The 21,007-nt window shown below is 36.4% G+C and overlaps 1 protein-coding gene across 3 annotated transcripts in view; it reads right to left on the bottom strand.

Annotated features, from left to right (window-relative positions):
- Glra2 (glycine receptor alpha 2) overlaps positions 1–20,033 on the bottom strand; it is a 201,268-nt gene extending 181,235 nt beyond the window's left edge. Inside the window, exons 1-3 of one of the 3 annotated variants that reach the window (XM_005358746.3) lie at positions 19,812–20,033; positions 19,196–19,373; positions 16,935–17,068 (exon numbers count right to left, since the gene is read on the bottom strand). In XM_005358746.3, the coding sequence (XP_005358803.1) occupies positions 16,935–17,068; positions 19,196–19,263 (202 nt within the window). In that variant the 5' untranslated portion in view covers positions 19,264–19,373; positions 19,812–20,033. The other 2 variants (XM_026784926.1, XM_005358747.3) reach the window with 2 other exon arrangements.
- Between the last annotated feature and the right edge of the window lie 974 nt (positions 20,034–21,007).

Raw genomic sequence — 21,007 nt, 5'->3', positions numbered from 1 at the left:
GAGCTTATATGTTGACACAACAACCACAACAGAGAGGCAATAGAATGATATGTACTTTTTACACCCAAGGTAATTCTCATTAAAACCTCAGAGCTGCCATAATTGTCATATTGCCTCCACCAACCCATGAGCCAAATTAAATGGTTTCTTCCTTAAGATGTTTTTGTTAGGCATGCTGTCACAGCAGTTGTAAAATAATACAATATAATGTGCATTCTCTTTCCTGATCTGTATAAATAATTGTCACATGTATGTATTTTACTACTGTTGTTGGGAGAACAAAATGAATCAATATGCAATACAGTCGGAGTTTAATGCATAGGAAAATTCAATAGTTATAAGCTGAAGATGTTCCTATTAAATATTTCAGACTCTTCCATGAAAATGATGTAAAATATATGGATGAGTGCAATGATGAAGGGCAAAGAATCCAGTTAAGAGCTTTGATACTGAGTCCCTTCATACCCCTTCCGCTTTTACTTGAGAATAGTGCACAATACTTTAGGCTTCATCTTCTTGGTCATCATATTTAGCACATAAAATACACAAATTACCTTCCTGATCAGTAAGACAACCTGAGAGTAACTTTAGTACAAACACAAGTTATGGTGTTTCTAAACTTATAAGCACACCCTGAAAAAAGGCAGACAAGTATAAACACGTTAACAGTCTCATGCTCTTTGCTGATGACAATGGCTGCACCAAGAAGACATTTAAGCTATTAAGCTTTGTCTCTGTGTCAAATGGCAGAGTGCAGCTTCACCAAAGATAGAGAAGCCATTGGACATGAACTTCCACTGAATACTCTCTCCCCGACTCTCAACCATTATCAGAGTAAAGAACTCTTTTCCCTCCAGTATAAGAAGGATTCTATCTACTCTATAAGACTGGGTCGTCCTGTTTCTTTGACACTCCCATTCCAGCCGTTGTCCTTTCTCTTGTGCTGTTAATTTAAATCACCTCTTTCTGTGTTCAGCCTTATAAGCTCACTGACAGGAAGGAGGTAAGGACAGTTACCAACAGGGAGACTCACTTCAGCAGAATTTCCTGATAATACAGACATATAAAACGTTAAGTACCAATTATTCAGGTACCATTGTATTTATTTGCTAAATACTTGGGATGCTTAGGAAAGAAGTTGCCAGACTGAGTAAATTATGCTTGGTTAAGTAAGAGACCATATCCATGCAGTAAATGCTTCTTAAGCAACGTATATGGGAAATAAAACCTGTTTGCCCCCAAATGTGCTATATCTTAAAACAGTGGAGATAGTAAGGGTTCAGGCTATAATGCCAAAATATGTGGCATATATTTAATAGTTGTCCACAGATTCAAGAATACACTTAGTCAGCTTAACCATTTCTTTAGTTCTTCAAAAGACACAGAAACCTGGGCTTACAAAGACAAATTAGATTAAATCTCTAATAGAAAGGTGAACAGCTGCTTTAAAAATACATTCAATAAAGTACTGTAGATAGAGACTAAGTGGCCCTGTCATCGTTTTTAATGACACACATCCCTCTCCATCCTAAGCTTTAAACATCTGGGAAGATAGTGTCAGCTTATGTGTCATAAAAATAACTTCTTCCTTCTTCTAAACAAGAATTCAACAAAATTCTGGCTGATTTTTAGCCAAGAAAATGCATTAAAGAGCTAGATAATACATAGGAGTAGACTTCATGAATTTTAAATGAAACAAACATTGGTGTATTGAATATTTTAGTTGAGTTGCTCATATCCAAGTTTGATCAGTCCAGAATTTGGGATTAAATATTAGTATTATCTACCTATTTATTTATTTAGAAAATGCCTATTGAATGCTCACTGACTGCCTGTGCTGGAGGTAGCATGGAGAATGAAATACATACAATTCTACACTTCCTACTATTCTAGAGTTAGTTTATAATTGAAAGAGAGAGAGAGAGAGAGAGAGAGAGAGAGAGAGAGAGAGAGAGAGAGAGAGAGAGAGCGTAAATGTGCTGGGGGCAAGGAGAGATTGGGGATTCTAGAACTTATTAGGATCCCATGGGAAGAAACGAATTATGTGAAATATTCCATGTATGCATTTATGTGTAACTTGAGAATAGCCTTTAATCAATAACTGAGATAGAATGAAATAAGAATGTTTGGATTTGTTTCCAACCAGGACAGCTATGGAGTATATCTCCCATTCTAGATTTCTCTTAAAGGGTCTAACAAAGGCTATTGATTTCTTGTAAAGGGTCTAGCAGAGGCTATGGTCTATTGGACCTTATCTGAGATAATGTAGTTTCCTAGTTTTCATTCTTGTTCAGTTTTATTCACTCTCATATCCATTGTTCTTGGTTGTTAATTCGTAGTAAATCATTTGCACACAATCTTTACTCTAGGGAAAACCAGCCTCGGGCAGATAAAAAAATCACAAACCTAACCATGAAGACCATTATAAACCAATGTGCAGGTGTATGGAATTGGTGTGGAAGTGGGTAGAAGTCCTAGAAGAATGTCAAGAGTCACGAGAGGTCTAAGAACATGAAGGAGACTAAGATTTCAAAACTCTACACACCCCCGGCTGACAGTTCTGTTTCCTTTCTGTGTGCATTCAGATAAAGATACAGCCAATCAGGCCCTCCGGAGCAGCTGCACTATGGATTTTCTAAAAAGAGTGCAAGAGCTATTTCTGGTCTTAGCTTTCCTGTAGGAGCTATTTATTATCCATTCTATAATTCTATGTCATCTTGCACCTGCCTCATCCCCCCTCAGGAGTCAATAATTCTTTACAAAGGTGTCATTCTGCAATTTATATGGCATATTGCATAACGTCACTGATGGACACTTTTAGCTAATCCCCTCAAGTCCTTTGCCTTATCACTGAAGCAGATAATTTACTCTGGCATTTATATGAAAAGTTGGACAGTGACAGCATACCTACTCACTTGAGATTTTATGTATGCACTGTTTATTTTGGCACATATTGTTAGCACAGGGCTTCAAAATCCTAAATAATTACTATGTGTTTGAACTTTTGGGAAACGAAGGAAAGCCTCACAGTGAAGAAACAATTCAATCAGTGGGAGCCTCAACATAACTATCTACTTCCATAAAACCCCACAAAGATTTCTTAGCCCAAGCTGCAGTGCTTTTAACTATACATTGGTATCTCTTCAGTTAATCCAATGTAAGAATGGGGGTGGTGTATAATACTCTCTGCCTGGAAGGCCTTTGTAAGCCCAATTTCAAAAGGACACAAGAAACAAATTATATGTGTATTTGTGATATTTACAAAATACAGTTAACAGAAGTTTAGGATTTTTTTTCTGTTGGGCAAATATAAGTTTCCTGTTTAGGAAATTTGTATTTAATAGGCTCCAGGGTATTTTACCCAAGTGTCATATTCATACAGTTTTCTGGAAGCCCTGTATAAGTTATAAATTCAGTTGTCATTCAGGAGAAGTATGGAACAGGAGCTCACTTGCTGCATTTTAAATGGTAATATTTATTGAGAAAAATGAATGGAATTGTGAATAAATGGGGCAGATGTGCATGAGAAATAAACCTGAATCTTGGAAATATAGATGCTGGGAGAAAGAAAAGAATTAGGTATCCCAGACTGTAAAGAATTCTTATTTTCTTCAAAAGCTATAGAGAATATGTCTGCTAATAGAGTGGGATTAGTTTGCCAAGAATCTGGTCCAATATGTCTGTGGGACCAATCACAGAGTGGCTATTGGTTTCAAGGAAAAGAATAGGGATATTTCTGAGGGGAAAATACTGCATATCATAGCAACCTTGGTAATAGTAAGCTGTGACTTTAACTTTTAGAGCAACACTTAATTACTAAAATGCCTCCTAAAACGAAGAAAACTGTGGTTGTAGGGTTGCGCGGTCACTAGACACAGCCCTGGGCATGCCCAGCATTTCCTTTCAGAGGAATCTCTAAAACTGTTATACTTTGAGAAGACTTTGCTTACTTACTTCAGTTGGAAAGAAAAATATATCACAATTCTGAACAAAAATGTTACCTCTTGCTCATATTCCATGACAACTATAAGTATGGATTTAGCCAAACTACCTCCATCTCGTCCAGTATCTGATATTCCCCTTGGAAATGGAGATGCAGATGTAAAATTGGAGGGAAGTGATTCCAAAAATCTGAGTCAGGTACTCAGGCTGCACAAAACAAAAGCTGAAGACAGCGCAACCAAATGGTGTACAAGCCAAATCAATTGCTTATGGTAAATACTCATTCACTTCCAACCCTCAATCACCAAAAAACCTCGATGTCATTATCTGGTAATTGTACAGCATGAAAGTAGCAATGTTAATGGTATCATTGTGGACATCTTAGGCAATGCTTTAAAAGAGGGTTAGTTTCCTTCAAAATGTGCAGAGGCTTTATCACCAATGCGTCTTTATCTACTATGTGAAATAAATAGCACAGATCAGAAGCCACGGATTAAATCTAGGTAGCTGCACTTTCTTCCCACTCCCTATATATTTGGAAGAGGGTGAGGAAAAAAGAAAAAAAAATTCATGCTTCCTTATTTAACAGAAAGTTTCAGAAAAGGCATGAGAAGCCAATAATCAAAAAGTAAAAGTATATTCTATTTGAAAATACATAAATCTTCTTAATATATGGTATATTTTTAAAGTATGGTATATATATATATATCTATTTATAGATATAGATATACACATATATGTATATGCACGTGTGTGTGAAAGACATCCCTTTCTGAAGACATTTAGTGACATTTTGAAGGCATTTCTCCTTTCATATCCATCCTATTGAAAACATTTTTTATAATTTTATGAATTATATATATATGAATATGAAATATGTTATATATGCATAGTCTTTGTGGAGGGGAGATAAGTGTTCATATGAGTGTACATACATGTGTGGGTGTGTCTTCACGTGTACACGCATGTGTGTAGAAGTCAGAGGTCAACTTTTGCGTCATTCCACATGTACTGTCAACCCTTTTGTGACACATGGTTTCTTTTTGGTCTGGTCTTTCAACCTCTGCTGGGTTGTCTGGCAGCACATAAGGGGACCCATATGTCTCCTCCTCTGTAGTGCTGGGATTCCAAGCATACACCACCATGTCTTTTGTCACATGACTTCTGAGATTGAGCTCAGATCCTCATGCTTATACAGCAAGCACTTTATTGACTAAGTTATCTCCCCAGCTCAAACCATGATTCTTTGTAAGCAAACCAACTTAGAATATATTTTATTTATATTCACAGTTTCTTAATTAGTGGCTTACATGAGAGGACCCAACCTATTGTAAGTGGTGCCACCCCTGGGCAGGTAGACCTGGGACCAGAGAAGAAAGCAGGCTGAGCAAGCCATGAGCAAGCTAGTAAGTAACACTACTCCACTCAGCAACCTCTACAAACCAGTCCCTCTCTCCGGGTTCCTGTCATGAGCGCCTGCTCTGACTTGCCTGGATGATGGACCACAAGCAGTAAGCTGAAAATAAACCCTTTCATTCTCAAATTGATTTTGGTCATGGTGTTTATCACAGCAATGGAAGACCTAAGACAAGATCTCCTGACTAAGCTGGAAGGATGGGGGAGGGTAATGGGAGTGAAAAGAGGAGAAGAGGAGGGGGCAGGAGAACAGGAGGGATCAGGAAGGTCCAGTTGGTAGAAGGACACAGAGGGAGAACAAGGAAAGGGATATCTTGGTAGATGGAGCCCATTCCCTATGGAGGAATTCCTTGCTCAGCCTAGATACATGGGGAGAGCCTTGGTCCTGCCTCAAGTGATGTGACAGACTTTGTTGACTCCCCATGGAAGACTTCACCCTCTTTGAGAAGTGGATGGGGTGGAGGGTGGGGGGGTGGAGGGAGGAAAGGGAGAGGGAACTGGAATTGGTATGTAAAATATGATTGTTTAAAGAAAAGAAAGAAGCCCTAAGATAATAGAATCCCATATGGATTTTTAGATCCCTTTCCTTTGGGTTAGTCCACCATTTCACTTCCTGATTTCTGACCCACAATTACCAAGGCTCAAGGAACATTTCAACAGATGAGGCAAAAAGAATGCAAAATGGAAGAAAGCACTCTGAAATGCTGCCTTCTGCCCAGGACACAACTAATGGCATCATGAGAGCTCTTCAATTGGGGTTAGCTACACAGGAGAAAAACCGGCCAAATGCCAGAGTAGAAGGAGTGTGTTCTCCAGATCTTACCCATAACTGAGAAGCTTTTGGCAACAGAGAGGTGTTGAAGTAGGGAGAATTATTCTTTTTGATGATGTAGCCACTAATAGATTACCTATGTTCCAGTGGCTGGCCCTACACACCCATGCACACGCAAACAGCACGAACTGGACTCAGTTATAAAAGTATGACATAAAGTTGGAAGGGGGAGTGTTGGATGGAAATGAGGACAGTTGGGGTATGAAATTCTCAAAAATCAAAAACTATAAGTGTAAATTGACTAGTTACTTTTCCAAAAACAACCTTGCATATGAAGTTATTACTCCTAAGCCAAAACCAAGGTAAGAATTGTTATTGGCTGATTTGTTCAGTAATTCCAACTGTACATTTCCAGGTTTTGATGGGGAAAAAAAAAACAACCATCTTACCAATATTGAACCCTGATGGCTCTTCAAGCTGATGAGGGAGAGGGACTTGATCGGGGGAGGGGGAGGGAAATGGGAGGCGGTGGCGGGGAGGAGGCAGAAATCCTCAATAAATAAATAAATTAAAAAAAGAAAGAAAGTTGAAATAAATAAAATATTGACTACTGCAAAATTTCTGCTCAGAATTAATTATTTCCCAGAGAAGAGACCAATTCTCTAGGCAGATTGGATGTACCTAAGATCTCCTGTGGGTGAATCAATACTTTACAAAAGGACACACTGAAATCTATTAATTTAGACTATCACAAATGTTGGACCACTAGGTCTGTTATTTACAGATGATGACTGTGAATCAAAGGGCATGTTTCAGGCCACAGCTGTCAGAGCTGCTGGTAAAAGAATAGCACAAGAGACTCAGATTTGTTTTTCCTTCCACGGTGTTTCAATCATTGGTTTGGTAAAGACATTATGGGCACACAATGTCTTAAGAGAAATGCTACAAAGAAAGCACCTTTGAATATTGTAGCCCTATACTTGTTAAACTTTAAAGACTGGAAGATTTGTTGAATATTTCAGGTACCTCCATCCAGAGATTCAGCAGAGGCAAATCTTAAGAAGTGTGGAATACAGGATATGCAGTTCAAACTTGAATTTACACACTAGAATTGCACACATTTGTGAAATTTCATGTGGCAATTCAGTAGGTGGATATATTTTGCAATGTTCAAATCAGGAAAAAACATACCCATTTCCTTGATCATTGCTTTGTGTTACAAACATTTGTTTTGTTGCTAATTTGTTTTACTATTAAATTCTTTTTTATTTATTTATTAAAGATTTCTGCCTTCTTCCCCTCCACTGCCTCCCATTTCCCTCCCCCTCCCCCAATCAAGTCCCCCTCCCTCGTCATCCCAAAGAACAATCAGGGTTCCCTGCCCTGTGGGAAGTCCAAGGACCACCCCCTTCCTTCCAGGTCTAGTAAGGTGAGCATCCAAACTGCCTAGGCTCCCACAAAGCCAGTACGTGCAGTAGGATCAAAAACCCATTGCAATCCATCCATCTAGTAATATTTCCTACTAAGCCCCTGTAGTAAAATTAGTCAATTAAAGAAAAAGGTTGAATACAAGAAACCCATTGTGAGTATCATGTGGTCACCTTTAAGTTACACTGGATTATATCATCTAGCTTGAGTGGCTTTACCAACAAGTTGAGATACTTTACAGAGACTTTGAGGTTCTAAGCTATACAAATCAGTTCCTATTTCTCAATACCTTTGTGGGAAATGAAGACAAAAATATGCGTTCTAAGAGAATATCTGATAAAAAGAAATCTTGACTCCCTTGTTGGACATTGAGTACTTCCTAGGAATCAACACTGAGATATTTAAATAGGAACAAATTAGAAGATCAGAGATTATATTAAATTCCACATACACTTGGGTTTTGAAAATGGAGGAAACTTTTGGTGCTAAAGTGACTGAGGTCTCCTAGAGCAGCAGAACTGCAACAATAAACATCTCTGGATCAAACAGAATTGTAAATAAGTAACACTTTCCAGCTTTCACTATTTCCTGGAAATCCACACTGCTTGCTCTAAACTCTTTGAATCCTGCACCCAACCATCCTCTTCCTTTAGTGTTCTATCAGATGTATGTAGAGCTAAGGAGCACGAACAGAAGACTATATCTTAAAAATACTCCCCTGAGTAGATCTGGCATCACATCTTGTATCCAAATATGAGTTCACAGTACATCTCATCATGGAATTGCTGCAGAGCCGCCACACTGATATTAGCAAGCCTACCAAATTTAACAGAAAGGGAACTATTCTATTACCAATAAGAACACTTTCTACTTTCAATCTCCCACATCACTTGTCCATTCTGTCTCTCCATGTTTTAGTTTTATCACTCACACATATAAAGTACACTTGAGTTGGACACATAAATATAACACTTCTTTGTGTTTATTTATGCATTCTGAAGTATTATTTATCAGGGCCATATATATAAGTAGTGTCCCATATATATTTTATATATTGTAACATCATTAAGAATAAACTGATAACTATTCTTTCCTTACTTTAAACCTAACCACTTCAACTAGAATTGTTATACTGTACAATGACTAATGAACAATGATTTACTAAGACACCTTGATATTTATGTCATTATCTTTTAATTTTCATTTCTTAAAATTAAACTAGATTTATTAGCAATATAGATTAACTTGTCCTTCAGAATAAAAAGGAACAGAAATCTCTCTTAAACGTAGCATAAGATGTTTAGTCTTTTTCACTTGGACTTCCCACAGGGCAGGGAACCCTGATTGCTCTTCAGGCTGACGAGGGAGGGGGACTTGATTGGGGGAGGGGGAAAGAAATGGGAGACGGTGGCGGGGAAGAGACAGAAATCTTTAATAAATAAATAAATTAATTAATTAAAAAATATGGATTACTTATCATCTAAGGATTTATACAATGCTTTTTCAAAGACTACATGATGGGTCTATTTCTTCTGCTCTTAAACTCCTATGCTATAGAGATCAAACACCCACTTTAAAACACTTATTGCAAAATTGGAAATCAATTACACATGCTTATGTAATGAACCTTGCAACGACAGTAACTGGGCAAGAGGATACATCAGAACAAAAGCCATAGTAGCTTCAGTTAAATGCGGGGTCTCCTTTTCAATAACTGCAGTTTTATTTGGTTTATTTTTTTACACAAATCCAACATAATAATTATGGATGGTATTTGAAAGGATAAAGATAATGCCTTCATAAAATGGCTCCCTCTTGGCTTCATAGTTGGGCATTTCAAATAACCCTTTCACATTAAAACTGTTCCCACTGAACTAATGAAAGGAAAACTAGGTGTGATACATGGAATCTACTTTGCAATCAATATCAGTAGAATCTAATGTGCTGAAATGATTCTAACTGGTTCTTTTTAATTAAAAAAAACCTCCAACATCCATGAGGATATAGTCATGAAGGACAAGTTCTGACAGTCACAGAAAGTGTTGGGTTAAAGAATACAAGAATTGTACTAATAACTCACATTGTAGATAATAGTTTTTTATACAAATTCAACTTGTGATTTATTAGTATTTTATTATAATATATTAGGTATACAAAATAACATATCTCTTTTTTTTTTTTTTGGTTTTTTTCGAGACAGGGTTTCTCTGTGGCTTTGGAGCCTGTCCTAGAACTAGCTTTGTAGACCAGGCTGGTCTCGAACTCACAGAGATCCGCCTGCCTCTGCCTCCCGAGTGCTGGGATTAAAGGCGTGCGCCACCACCGCCCGGCCAAAATAACATATCTTATCAGGACATTTCCATGCATATAAATATTGTATCTTGATAATGTGCACCACTTTTTACATTGTCATGCCTGATGATACCTTTCTTTTTATAACCAATCTGCCTTCTAATTTCATGTCTAATTGTCATTGCTGACTAATAAGTTTCATTAATATTGCATGGGTGAGAGGTCAGTCATAGGAGCATATTAACAGTGGCTATACCACTGAAGAAAATGTTTCTTCCTATTCCACCAACTATTAACTACCAGTAGATCGTCAGGCAGAGGCAAGGCCCCATGGCCTCAAAAACCCCTCCTCCCTCCATGACTGAATTTTTTTCATTATTGGTGTGTGTGTGTGTGTGTGTGTGTGTGTGTACATGTGTGCACATCCACCCACTTATGTGCCAATCAATATGGCTCAAGTTTCTGAGCATGTGCGTGGCACAATGCATCTGTGGAGATCAAAGGGTAACTTTTAGAAGTCTGTTATTTCCTTCTACCATAGCTTCTGAGGCTCTTACTAACTCCATGATGGAAAGTTGAAAGGATCAATCTCATGCAGATCTTATGGCAGTAATCAGAACTACGTATTTGCACAATTAAAATCATGACCCTATTTTACTCATTTGACTCTCAGAATAACCCAAATGAGGCAATTAAAGATATAAGAATATACAATATATTAATAATTATAAAGAGACCTTTTCTTAAAAGTGACTAAACCACAACATAAATGCTAATATTTGAGAACCAAGTCCACCACCCTGTCTACAATGCTAACTTGTATATTGCTAAAACTTTTGGCATGTGCTTTGTCAGAAATCATTACAATGTTCTGGGCACTTTCTTTTTTGATGACAACTGAAATCACTGACAACTATCAGTGGGCCTAAGGAAAGTGTTAGAAGCTGGTGTATATATAGATATGCTTTAATATTCATACATCACACAAAAAATTAGTAAATTTTGACACAATCAGTGGACTCTATATGTTCAAATCTTCATTAACATCATTCTTGAACAAAACAGCTACATACATATTTCCTTTGGTTACCCAAATGTTTGCCTCCAATTATCCTTTTTTTCTTTTTGGTTCTTTGAGTCAAGGTTTCTCTATGTAACCAAGGCTGTCCTGGACCTTGCTGTGTAGAGCAGGTTGGCCTTGAACTCACAGAGATCTGATGTGGGATTCCCCTCTGTATGCTGTGAATACCATTGGTTAAAAAAGAAACTGCTTTGAACCTATAGCTGAGCATGGAAGAACAGAGCTAGGCAGGGAAAACTAAACTGAATTCTGGGAGAAAGAAGGTGGAGTCAAGAAGAAGCCATGGAGTTGCTGCCAGGGACAGACATGCTGAAGTTTTGCCGGTAGGCCATGACTTCATGGTGATACACAGATTAATAGAGATGGGTTAAATTAATATATAAGACTTATTCAGAAATACATCGAAGCTATTGGCCAAACAGTATTGCAAATAATACGGTTTCTGAGTGATTATTTCAGGGCTGAGCAGCCGAGAACAAACTAGTAGCCTCCTACTTCAGAGATCCACTTGCCCTTGCCTCTCAAGTGCTGGAATTAAAGGAATGCACCACCATTGACCAATTTTCTTGATCTTATAAACTTATTCAGTGGGTAGCAAAACAAAATGAAAAAATGTCATAAATGTGGAAAGTGAATTGTAGGTGGGAGTGAGTGGTTGACAGGGTGGGAGATGAGAGTAATTAGAATGATTTTTATACATGTATTAAAACATCAAAGAAAATTGAATTACAAGAAACTCCAATATCCAGGATCTACATTTTCCTTCCTAATTCCAGATTAGAAACAATATTCTCAAATAATTTTTAGAGAAAGTAACTGATAAGCCTTACTGTTAGTTCTATCATGTGTTTTCATATGTGATGAAAAATTAATATAAAAACAAAATCAACAGTACTGTAATATGAGCCATGATAGTAGAAAGCTAATTTAAGAAGGACATTAGTCATAGAATTCTAGATAGGATATTTGAGTATTATTCATGTTACAGAACCTAAAGTGACAATTGGTCAAATCTGGGAGGAAGAAAGCAGAGACAGGCAGACGCCATGGTTCTACTGCCTGAGATGGACTCTGGCTAGACTCATGCCAGTAAGCCACAGTCAAGTGGCGGTACACGTAAATGGAGATGGGTTAAACTAATATGTGAGAGTTAGACAATAACAGGCTAGAGATAATGGGCCAGGCAGTGTTTTAATTAAAACAATTTCTGTGTGGTTATTTCGGGGGTTAAGCTAGCTGGGCGGCAAGAAGCGTCCCAATTGCCTCTTACTACATAATCTAATATATTTCAATATTGATATTATTCCATTGGGCCTTTTTTTTTTACCATCTAAAAGAGTTACAAAGGATTTTCCACAAGCCTGTTGCTTAATTCTGGGAAATCTCTAATTAAAGCAGAATAGGAATATTCTGTGAAGAAAATAATTGCACCAAGGTAACTGAGTCAATGTTTTATGTAGTTCCTACTAAACACAGATCTCAGAATAACCAAGATTGTAGTACTTCTTAGGGTGCTTGAGGGCTTTTGATACTTTCTGCAGACTCATGCCTTATACTTAGAAGCATCATGTCCCTCTTTTTTAGAATTCACAGTAATGTCCAATGTCCATGGGATCGAAGACATAGTCATGCTTGGCTACCTTACCCCTAACTGAGAGAGAGATCATTTCCAACTGTCCCAGGTGGATAGTATTGAAATTCATATTTGAACTTCAATTGCATTGAGTTACAGAGTCTCCAAAGGACAAAGCTTGAAAACCTTTGGCTTCATGGAAGAGGATCAGTCTAGCTCTAACTATATATGAAGTATTTCTTTAGCTACTAACTCATTGGAAATTGCGGAAAGCTATGTTGAATGCAAATGTAGGTGTTAATGTCACACATCACACTTTTAAACATAGATCTCCAGACATGAGAAATATCAGTTTGCATGACAAGCACAAGGATGAGGAATGAACATTCCCCCCTAATATTACAGAGAAATGTGTTTGTTCCCACTGGCTTAAGATCCAGCATTTAACTTGAAGTTAATTTAATTTCAAAGAAAATTGTATTAAATTACTTCAAAAACAGTGAAACTGAACTAATGCATTTTATCCATGTTTGAGTGTTTCATTAAAAGCTTAATGTTTAACGTGACATTTTCAAGGTACAATAAGAGTGACAAAGGCAAATGTAATAGGGTGATGGAACAACACCATGATAAATCAACTAAAATGAGGCAGATTACCCAAGTGGAGGAAAGAAGAATCTCTATTGGTATAGAATCAACATTTGTCATGGTCTTAGGACAAGGTAATTGTGAATGGGCATACTTGTGTTTTCATCAATACAGGGAAATTTAAAAAATTTAGTTTTGACAGGATCTGATTCACATTTCTATGGATCTTACAGATATAATTCAATTGGCAACTCTGACTCATGGTTTTGTTTATACACTTGTGCTTCAGCACATCAGAAAAGTTATTTTTTTTCCTGTAGTTTCTAAGAATGTCTCTCAATTACAGGACCCAAGACTGAATCATTTATGGTTTCATTTCCTAGCTTACATCTATCTTCTTTTGTATATGTCTGTGAATTATGACATCTTTCAGAGTCCATTGGGGACATGGAATGGACATGCAATATTTTACTGACTTGAAAGTACACTGGGGGAAAAAAACTTACCAGTAGGGAAAAATTACATTTGCATTTGGTTTTTCTCTTTCCAATGCAGAGCAGCAAGTAAGGCAGAGAAATCTCCTAAGATTTCCTAAGCCTCATAGAGTAGCCATTCTCCATGCTGTAGTAGCCCATATTTGACTTTGGCATTTGTTCTTTTTTGTTAAAAAAATGTCTTTCTACTTCCTAATCACTATTGTTGTCAATGTCATCTTCATCATAATGTTTATTATTATCATAACCAATTTTCTTTACAAGGAGACTCACTATTCTAGATGCATTTTTTTGTCTTAATTGATCCTCATTTCTACATATTATATAAAATTTTTCACTCATACATTACCAAGCAAATATAAGTACTGTGATTTTCTTCTTAGGTTCTTGATACTCCAAGTTCCCCACTATATCTTGATTTTAATTTCTTTTTATCTGCTAAGCTAAGATCTGTTTTATTTGTCACTGTGTCTACTGATATCCTAAGTTCTACACTCAAGATCTACTAAGTTAATTAGAAGCATTACTTTGCACAATTTAATCTGCATTTCCTTCTTCCATTCCTTATTTCCTTATTCGACTAAAAAGGAAGAGTTCTTTGCCTTACATTGTCAAAAGGCCATGTATGCCTATGTGAAACAAGATACCATTCTGCCCTCATAAGTGCTGTTTAAGGTAGATTAACAATCCATAAGTATGCATACTCATCTTATTAGACATATGCTGTTCCATTAGAGTGCCAAGGATAGGAAGTTGTTTTATTTTGAAATATTAGATAATCATTCACATTGAAAGACCAAGCTCTCTAGAGCACCTTGGGAGATGCCAAGTATTTGGCCTTGTCTGATATAAATGGTCTTTGTAAATAAGGTTGTGAAGGAATAACAGTGTTTACTGTCGTGGAGAATTAAAGGGAGAATAAAAAGCTAAGTGACATTCATTTGCTTTAGATTCAAAAGTGATATTCTCATCATTTATTTTGTATAATTTTTTTTCAAATACTATATTTTTCCTTTACATATTTGCCAAATCACAAAGGGGTGATTTTATACAGATAATCTCAACCTCCTCATTCATTTATCTTTTAGAATCATAAATGTCATTTATAAAAAGTGACATCCACAGCAGAAACAGAAGAGGAAAAAACTCATGAAAATGATAGTTTATTCTATGTGAATATTAAAATAGTAAGGGGTCACATGAATGCTTGCTTTACTACTATTTGACAGTGATAAGAAATTACTGTTATCAGGCAAAGATAACAAGTTTCCTTTTCTGGATGAAATGAGGCTTTTATGAACAGTTTAGTAGGAAATTATCTCTCCACTTTAAGGGACCCTCTGGTATTTTATCCATACTACCCAATGATGCTTAATTTATTTCAAATATTATAATTATTCTTGTAGTATCTTCTTTTCCCAATGAATTTTTTTTTGTGTATACACATTTCATCTCTCAGTTTTCCAAAGTATCTCCCAGTGCTCAGTATTCTGCATATGGTTTAGTGTAGTAAGAAGCCCACTTGTTTGTTTCTGACTGCCCAGACTTGAAATAACCACACAGAAACTGTATTCATTAAATCACTGCTTGGCCTATTAGCTCTAGCTTCTTATTGGCTAGTTCTTACATCTTAATTTAACCCCTTTTAATTAATCTATGTTCCACCATGTGGCTGTGGCTTACAGGCAAGGTTCTATCTCATCTGGCAGTGGCTACATGGCATCTCTTTGACTCCACCTTCTTTCTCTCAGCATATAGTTTATTTTTCCCCACCTAGCTCTGTTCTGCCCTGCTACAGGCTCAAATCAGTTTCATTATTCACTAACCAATAAAAGCAACACATATACAGAAGGACTTCCCATATAAATTTAGACTCTAAATATGTGAGTGACCAATCCTATTGAAAACTGACTCTTGGCTTGTTACTCATATACCTTTGTTTTAAATATTGAATTCCCGAAGAGTGGCCAGCAAATTGTAGATAATTTAATGAACTTAAAAAGTTTTCTTTAGAAAGACTAAACTTAGCTGTCTTTTTATCAACATTTTCAATTAAAACGATATTTGTTTTGCCAGAATTATGATATACAATTTACAGAATATGCTCAAACCTGGGTATATTCAGAGGCACTACATTTAAGGAAGAAGTAAGTTTGGAACTTAGTTTTCATGCACATGCTTGCAAATGATAGGAGAGATGGCTCAGTGGTTAAGAGCATTGCCTGCTCTTCCAAAGGTCCTGAGTTCAATACCCGGCAACCACATGGTGGCTCACAACCACCTGTAATGAGATCTGGTGTCCTCTTCTGGTGTGCGGGCATACACACATACAGAATATTGTATACATAATAAATAAATATTTAAAAAAACAAAACAAAACTCAAGGAAAGTAATGTAATTAAATTATTTATGATCAAAACCAAACTGATGCATGAATTACTACATAATAGTTAGATTAAAAGTCTCCCCCTTTATAAAATATCATAAACAATTCACAGTGCATTATGTTACACTCAATACTTTAGAAAGGACATTTGACATTTAAAATATGTATTAAAAACAAAAACACTAGAACAATTCAGTTCTAACAATAATTTTTTCCTTAATACAGATTTTTTTCCTGATTCAGAGTAAAATGAAAATGGATAAATCTATCAGTTCTACAGACTATTAACTATATTTTGTAATGTTAAACAAACAAGAGCAAAATTAATCTTCTGTTCTCTCTCAATTGAACAAATAAAGTATCTATCATCTCTGACAGATATACATTAGATTCCTATAATTTTTGTTAATTTCAGATAATTAATTTCAAATCAGCAATTGGGATATTTAAGTAACTTAGAATTGAAAATATATGTTATATTAAATGAAAGCCTCTTCTTACAGACTCTAAAAGTTAGAGGCCTGATAGTATGCAAAATATCATGTATTATATTGAAATGTAAACTTTAATATAGATATTTAAAACAACTCTGTGTTTTTGTGTAACCTTTGAACTTGGTGTGTTTCCTCATAGACGTTCATGCAAACTCTATCATCTGTTCTTGAATGTGCTTTCAGCCACAGTCCCACTTAAACCAAACAGAAATTGTGACAATAATCTCTGCCACTAGCGTTACTTGTAGAATAGAATAAAAGCAAGGAAAATTTCTGAACATGCCAAGTGCTAAGTATAATTTAAGATCCTTAAATCAAGACATAATTTTAAAAAATGCCAAAGTAAAACAAATGACATACTTGGCAATTCTCTTTTATAAAAGGCCTGAAAATGTTCCTCGGTGCAAAGTATTGTGACACTTGAAAAATTTCACAAAGCTGTAGCAATCAGTTTTCACTGAAACCTACCTTTAAAATTTGGCCTGATTCTTGCATCATATCCTGATGTCCTTCCCATTAATTTATCCAAGAAATCTGAAGGAGAGAGGGTCTGCGAGGGATGTTTTCCAGACCTGGAGTCATGGTCTTTGCAGACACCTTCCCTAAACACATTTTAGCAAGAATTACACCTTTAACCTCTGAGAACTAATTCAGAACATTTGAAGCCATATTTTCACAAAAATGTTTGATATACTAACAAGAAGAAAGATCTGAAATCTTTGATCAACTTCTGAACTGTACATTCTCTGAAGTTAACTTCAGCTGATGAAAAGGATAAATCCTGAGTAATGTCACCCATGTTTCTGAACTTTAATTCTGTTTCGCTGAAGGTGAGATAATGTATATAGACTCAGGTTCCATATTTTATGGCTATACAAAGGTTTTTTTTTGTTTTAGAAATTATCAGAAAACTAAAGGCAAGCTGTGAAATTCATGTGATAATGTAAAATAATTTTCTATAATTATAAACATTGTTGCATTTCACCTTTAAATGTATTTTATATCCCATATGAGAAACATATGATAATAATGTGGACTGAATAATAAAATTAATTATTGCATGCATATTTTTTCACTTGCTACCATTCTATTGCAGCTAACAGGCATTAGTCTTTTCTAATGTGTTGTCTAAAAAAACAACCTCCACTTGAAATTTCACCACCATTTTAAAATAGATCAATAATGAGTATGTTAGTTTCATTATTTTATCAGTTCTCACCATATATGAATATATATAAATTGTTGAGCCTCCAATAAAGCATTAATGGGAGATCATTTTTACACCAGTCTACCTCTTACATTATCAAAACCAGTAAAGGGTGATTGAAAATTTCTCAGATATTCATATCCATATGAGAAGTCATAAAAAGCATATAAAATGGCATATTTGGTTTGTAGCAAATTGAATTCTCTTACAATACATCGGTAGTTGATTGAATGTCACTAACGTGTGCACATATTGTCTACATATACATGTGTGTCTGAATGTGTTTTAAATAATTTATTAATCCTGCCATTACAATAACACCACATTTCATGCCAGCAAATCAGAGGCATTAATTATAAGTGCGAAGATGATATGAACATTTGGTAGGAGTTAAAAATTGGTACAGTCATCCAGAAATACTCACATTCTCATCTGCAGATTCATCTGATTAATCAAGTATTATTTTATTATGATGGTGGTTGGAGTGAGGCCAATGATGATGATGGTAATGATGGTGATGATGATGGTGATGACTTTAATAAAAACACAGCCTACACTCTTTCTTAATGACAGTAAGAGGTGTAAATCTGAAAGGAACATAGTGGGGTTTCCCAGTACTCATAGCATTATTTCTATGTGCTCAATTTCACTTGGTTCTGTGGAAAAAATACCATAAAATCTTGTAAAACATTAAATGTCCCACATTTTTGTCTTAATAAATTTTTCTTATGACTAAGCTGTCTTACTTTATGCCATTAACTGGCTATTTCATTCAGTGGCAATAAAATTGATATTTCAAAGTATCAATTGATTTCACAATTAGCAAATAATTTGAAAATGCAAGCATGCAAATAATGACTTCTCACTTGTTTTAATTATGCACACCCCATTTCTCATACAGGCATAAATACAAAGATGTCATTTTAATTAAATTTTGGTATGCAATCAATTCTCAAATAGACTGAACAGTAGGATGGAGTTGTATAAAGATCTTTACTACTTGAAAAATTTTCTCAATCATAGATTTCATAGTATGCTCCTAGTTGGTGAAATATAACAGAAGTCCCAAGTTGGCTGAGATTCAGGATTCTTATTTATTTTACATAAAATGAGCATACTCTTAGGAAATCAAGCCAATCACTTCCACCATATGAAAAAAGAACATTGCACCCAAAAATCCCTTTAAATGACTTCCAGAAGAATTTGAAAGCAAAAGACATCAACCATATATAGAAATGTAAAGAGCACACAACTCACTAGTCTAATCTTAATATCACACTTACTCTAAAATGTGCATTGAAATGCGCAAAGTGCAGCTATGCAACATAAAACTTGCTTTTGTGAACATTTGCCTCCCTCCCACCATAATTAAGCTTTTTTAAAATGAACAAAAGACACCAAACTCTCCTCTACAACATTAAAATAGTATGATGCAGGGACCAAACAAACAGAACACTGCATACTTTCTCTTTCAAACAGTTTTCATGTGCAAAATATCAGCATGCAAAATCATTTCACCTACCTGAAGTGGTGTGTCCCTAAGAGAAATGCAAACAAGGCTGTCAAAATGTTCACTAGCTGCCGGTTCATTCCTGCTTCTGTGATGCTTGTGGAAAATATCCCGAAATGATTCCAGAGAGAAGACTGGGACAAAGTGTCTATTTATTGTCCAGATGAAAATCTGGCAGGAATCTAGTTTCCTTGAAAATCAAAAAGAGATTTGGGGTTGTACAGTTTGCTGAGAAAAAACAAAAAGTGCCAGTCCTGGGCAACATGGTCAGGTCAAACCGAGGTTCGGGACCATCAGTTAGCTCAGAAGAGACAAAGCCTCAGAACTGGTGAATCCCCTAGCTGATTTTCCTGAATAATAAAAAATGCTGCTACCTTAATCGCATCACCACGCAAAGGGGGCTGGTGACAATGCCATGCTGGAAGTCGGGCTGCTGTAGCTTTTGTTTTATATCTTTTCTATTCAGCAAAGCCCCTTTCTATAGGAAATGTTCTCTTTTGAAAAGAAGTTGTAAATGAGGGAGAAGAAAGGACTCTCTGTGTTGGAGTGTTTGGGGGAAAGAGGGAAAAATTACTAAGATCCTGTGCTGGAATGAGGGCTACAGAAAGAGACGGAGACGTGATCTTACCCAGCCTATAAATTTCAGCACTCGGACAGCTCCTAGCTCTGAAGTGCAAGTGCGCATGTTTCCTTTTTCAGTAGCTTGGGGCGGGGGTCGGAGAGAGGCATTCAAGAGGAGATGCGCCTGCTGTTGAAATGCAGAGAGTGACTGATCCGTTGTTGAGGGGGCTACTGAAAGGGGTGCGAGGACGACCAGGGTCCGAGTAGAGGGGAAAGGTGAGAGGGGCAAGGGTTTGAGCTCCTAGAAATGCTAGTCTGCTTCTAGGTAGGCGGGATAGGAGTTTGAATCAGAAGAGACCTGAATGAGGCTTAGGCGTCGGAAAAGTAACTAGGAAAGCAGAGAACAAGATTTGGAGTACTGAAATTATAATTGGGTGCAGGAAGTCAACATCTTGTCAGTGGAAGCCAGCAGAAAAGAGAAGTCCTGTGCTGACATGGAGGGTGCATTTCCTCGGCAAAGAGAAGCTTTCGTTTAAGAAAAAAGAAGAGAGAGAGAGAGAGGTTCACGGGGATCAACAATTGAATTTAGAATAACGTTATGCCTTTCTGGGCTTTGGGGTATTTTGCTTTGACTTTAGTCTCTTTTTCCCAAAAGATCTATCTCCCTACTTGGGAAAGTTCGTTCTACAGTTCAGTGACTCAAAATCCTTAAGACACAGATAAAATACAAAAGGGGAGAGAATGAGCCAGCAGGGGGCAGTAGCAATCTTTTCCTGCCCTGGTTAAGGTTTGAACAATGCTTCGTGATAGAAATGATGCAAAGAAAAGTGAGACTTGGCGTTCAGTTTCTTCTCCCCATTACAGGTATTAATCATCAAGAAGGGTCGACTAATGAAATGTTGCTCTTCTTCTCCCATATTGGCTAAAGAGACTGAAAATAATGAAAGTTTCTAAGTCTGGTACAAAAGCATATCAGGTAACCTGCTATCTCCAACCGAATTTACTGAGGCTATTGATAAATAAAGGAAGGGGAGATGTTAAACAATAGTAACTGGTGGCACTTGGAAATGTGTGTCCTACCATGAACTGGGTGAGGAACTTGCTTTTTATCCATGAAATAGAGTAACTGAAGCACTTTGGCACTTCACCACGGGGCTTGATTTGAGAATACACTGCAGTCATTACATTTATTTCATAAATGGCAAGTTTCTCCTTGGATTGACTTAAATATAAGAGTAAAGTAGCAAAGATTCCTATGCTTTT

The sequence above is a fragment of the Microtus ochrogaster genome, chromosome X (assembly GCF_000317375.1).
Source record: "Microtus ochrogaster isolate Prairie Vole_2 chromosome X, MicOch1.0, whole genome shotgun sequence".
NCBI classification, from domain to species: domain Eukaryota; kingdom Metazoa; phylum Chordata; class Mammalia; order Rodentia; family Cricetidae; genus Microtus; species Microtus ochrogaster.
The sequence above is the reverse complement of the archived record's forward strand: the minus strand, read 5'-3'. Positions and strand labels throughout refer to the sequence as shown.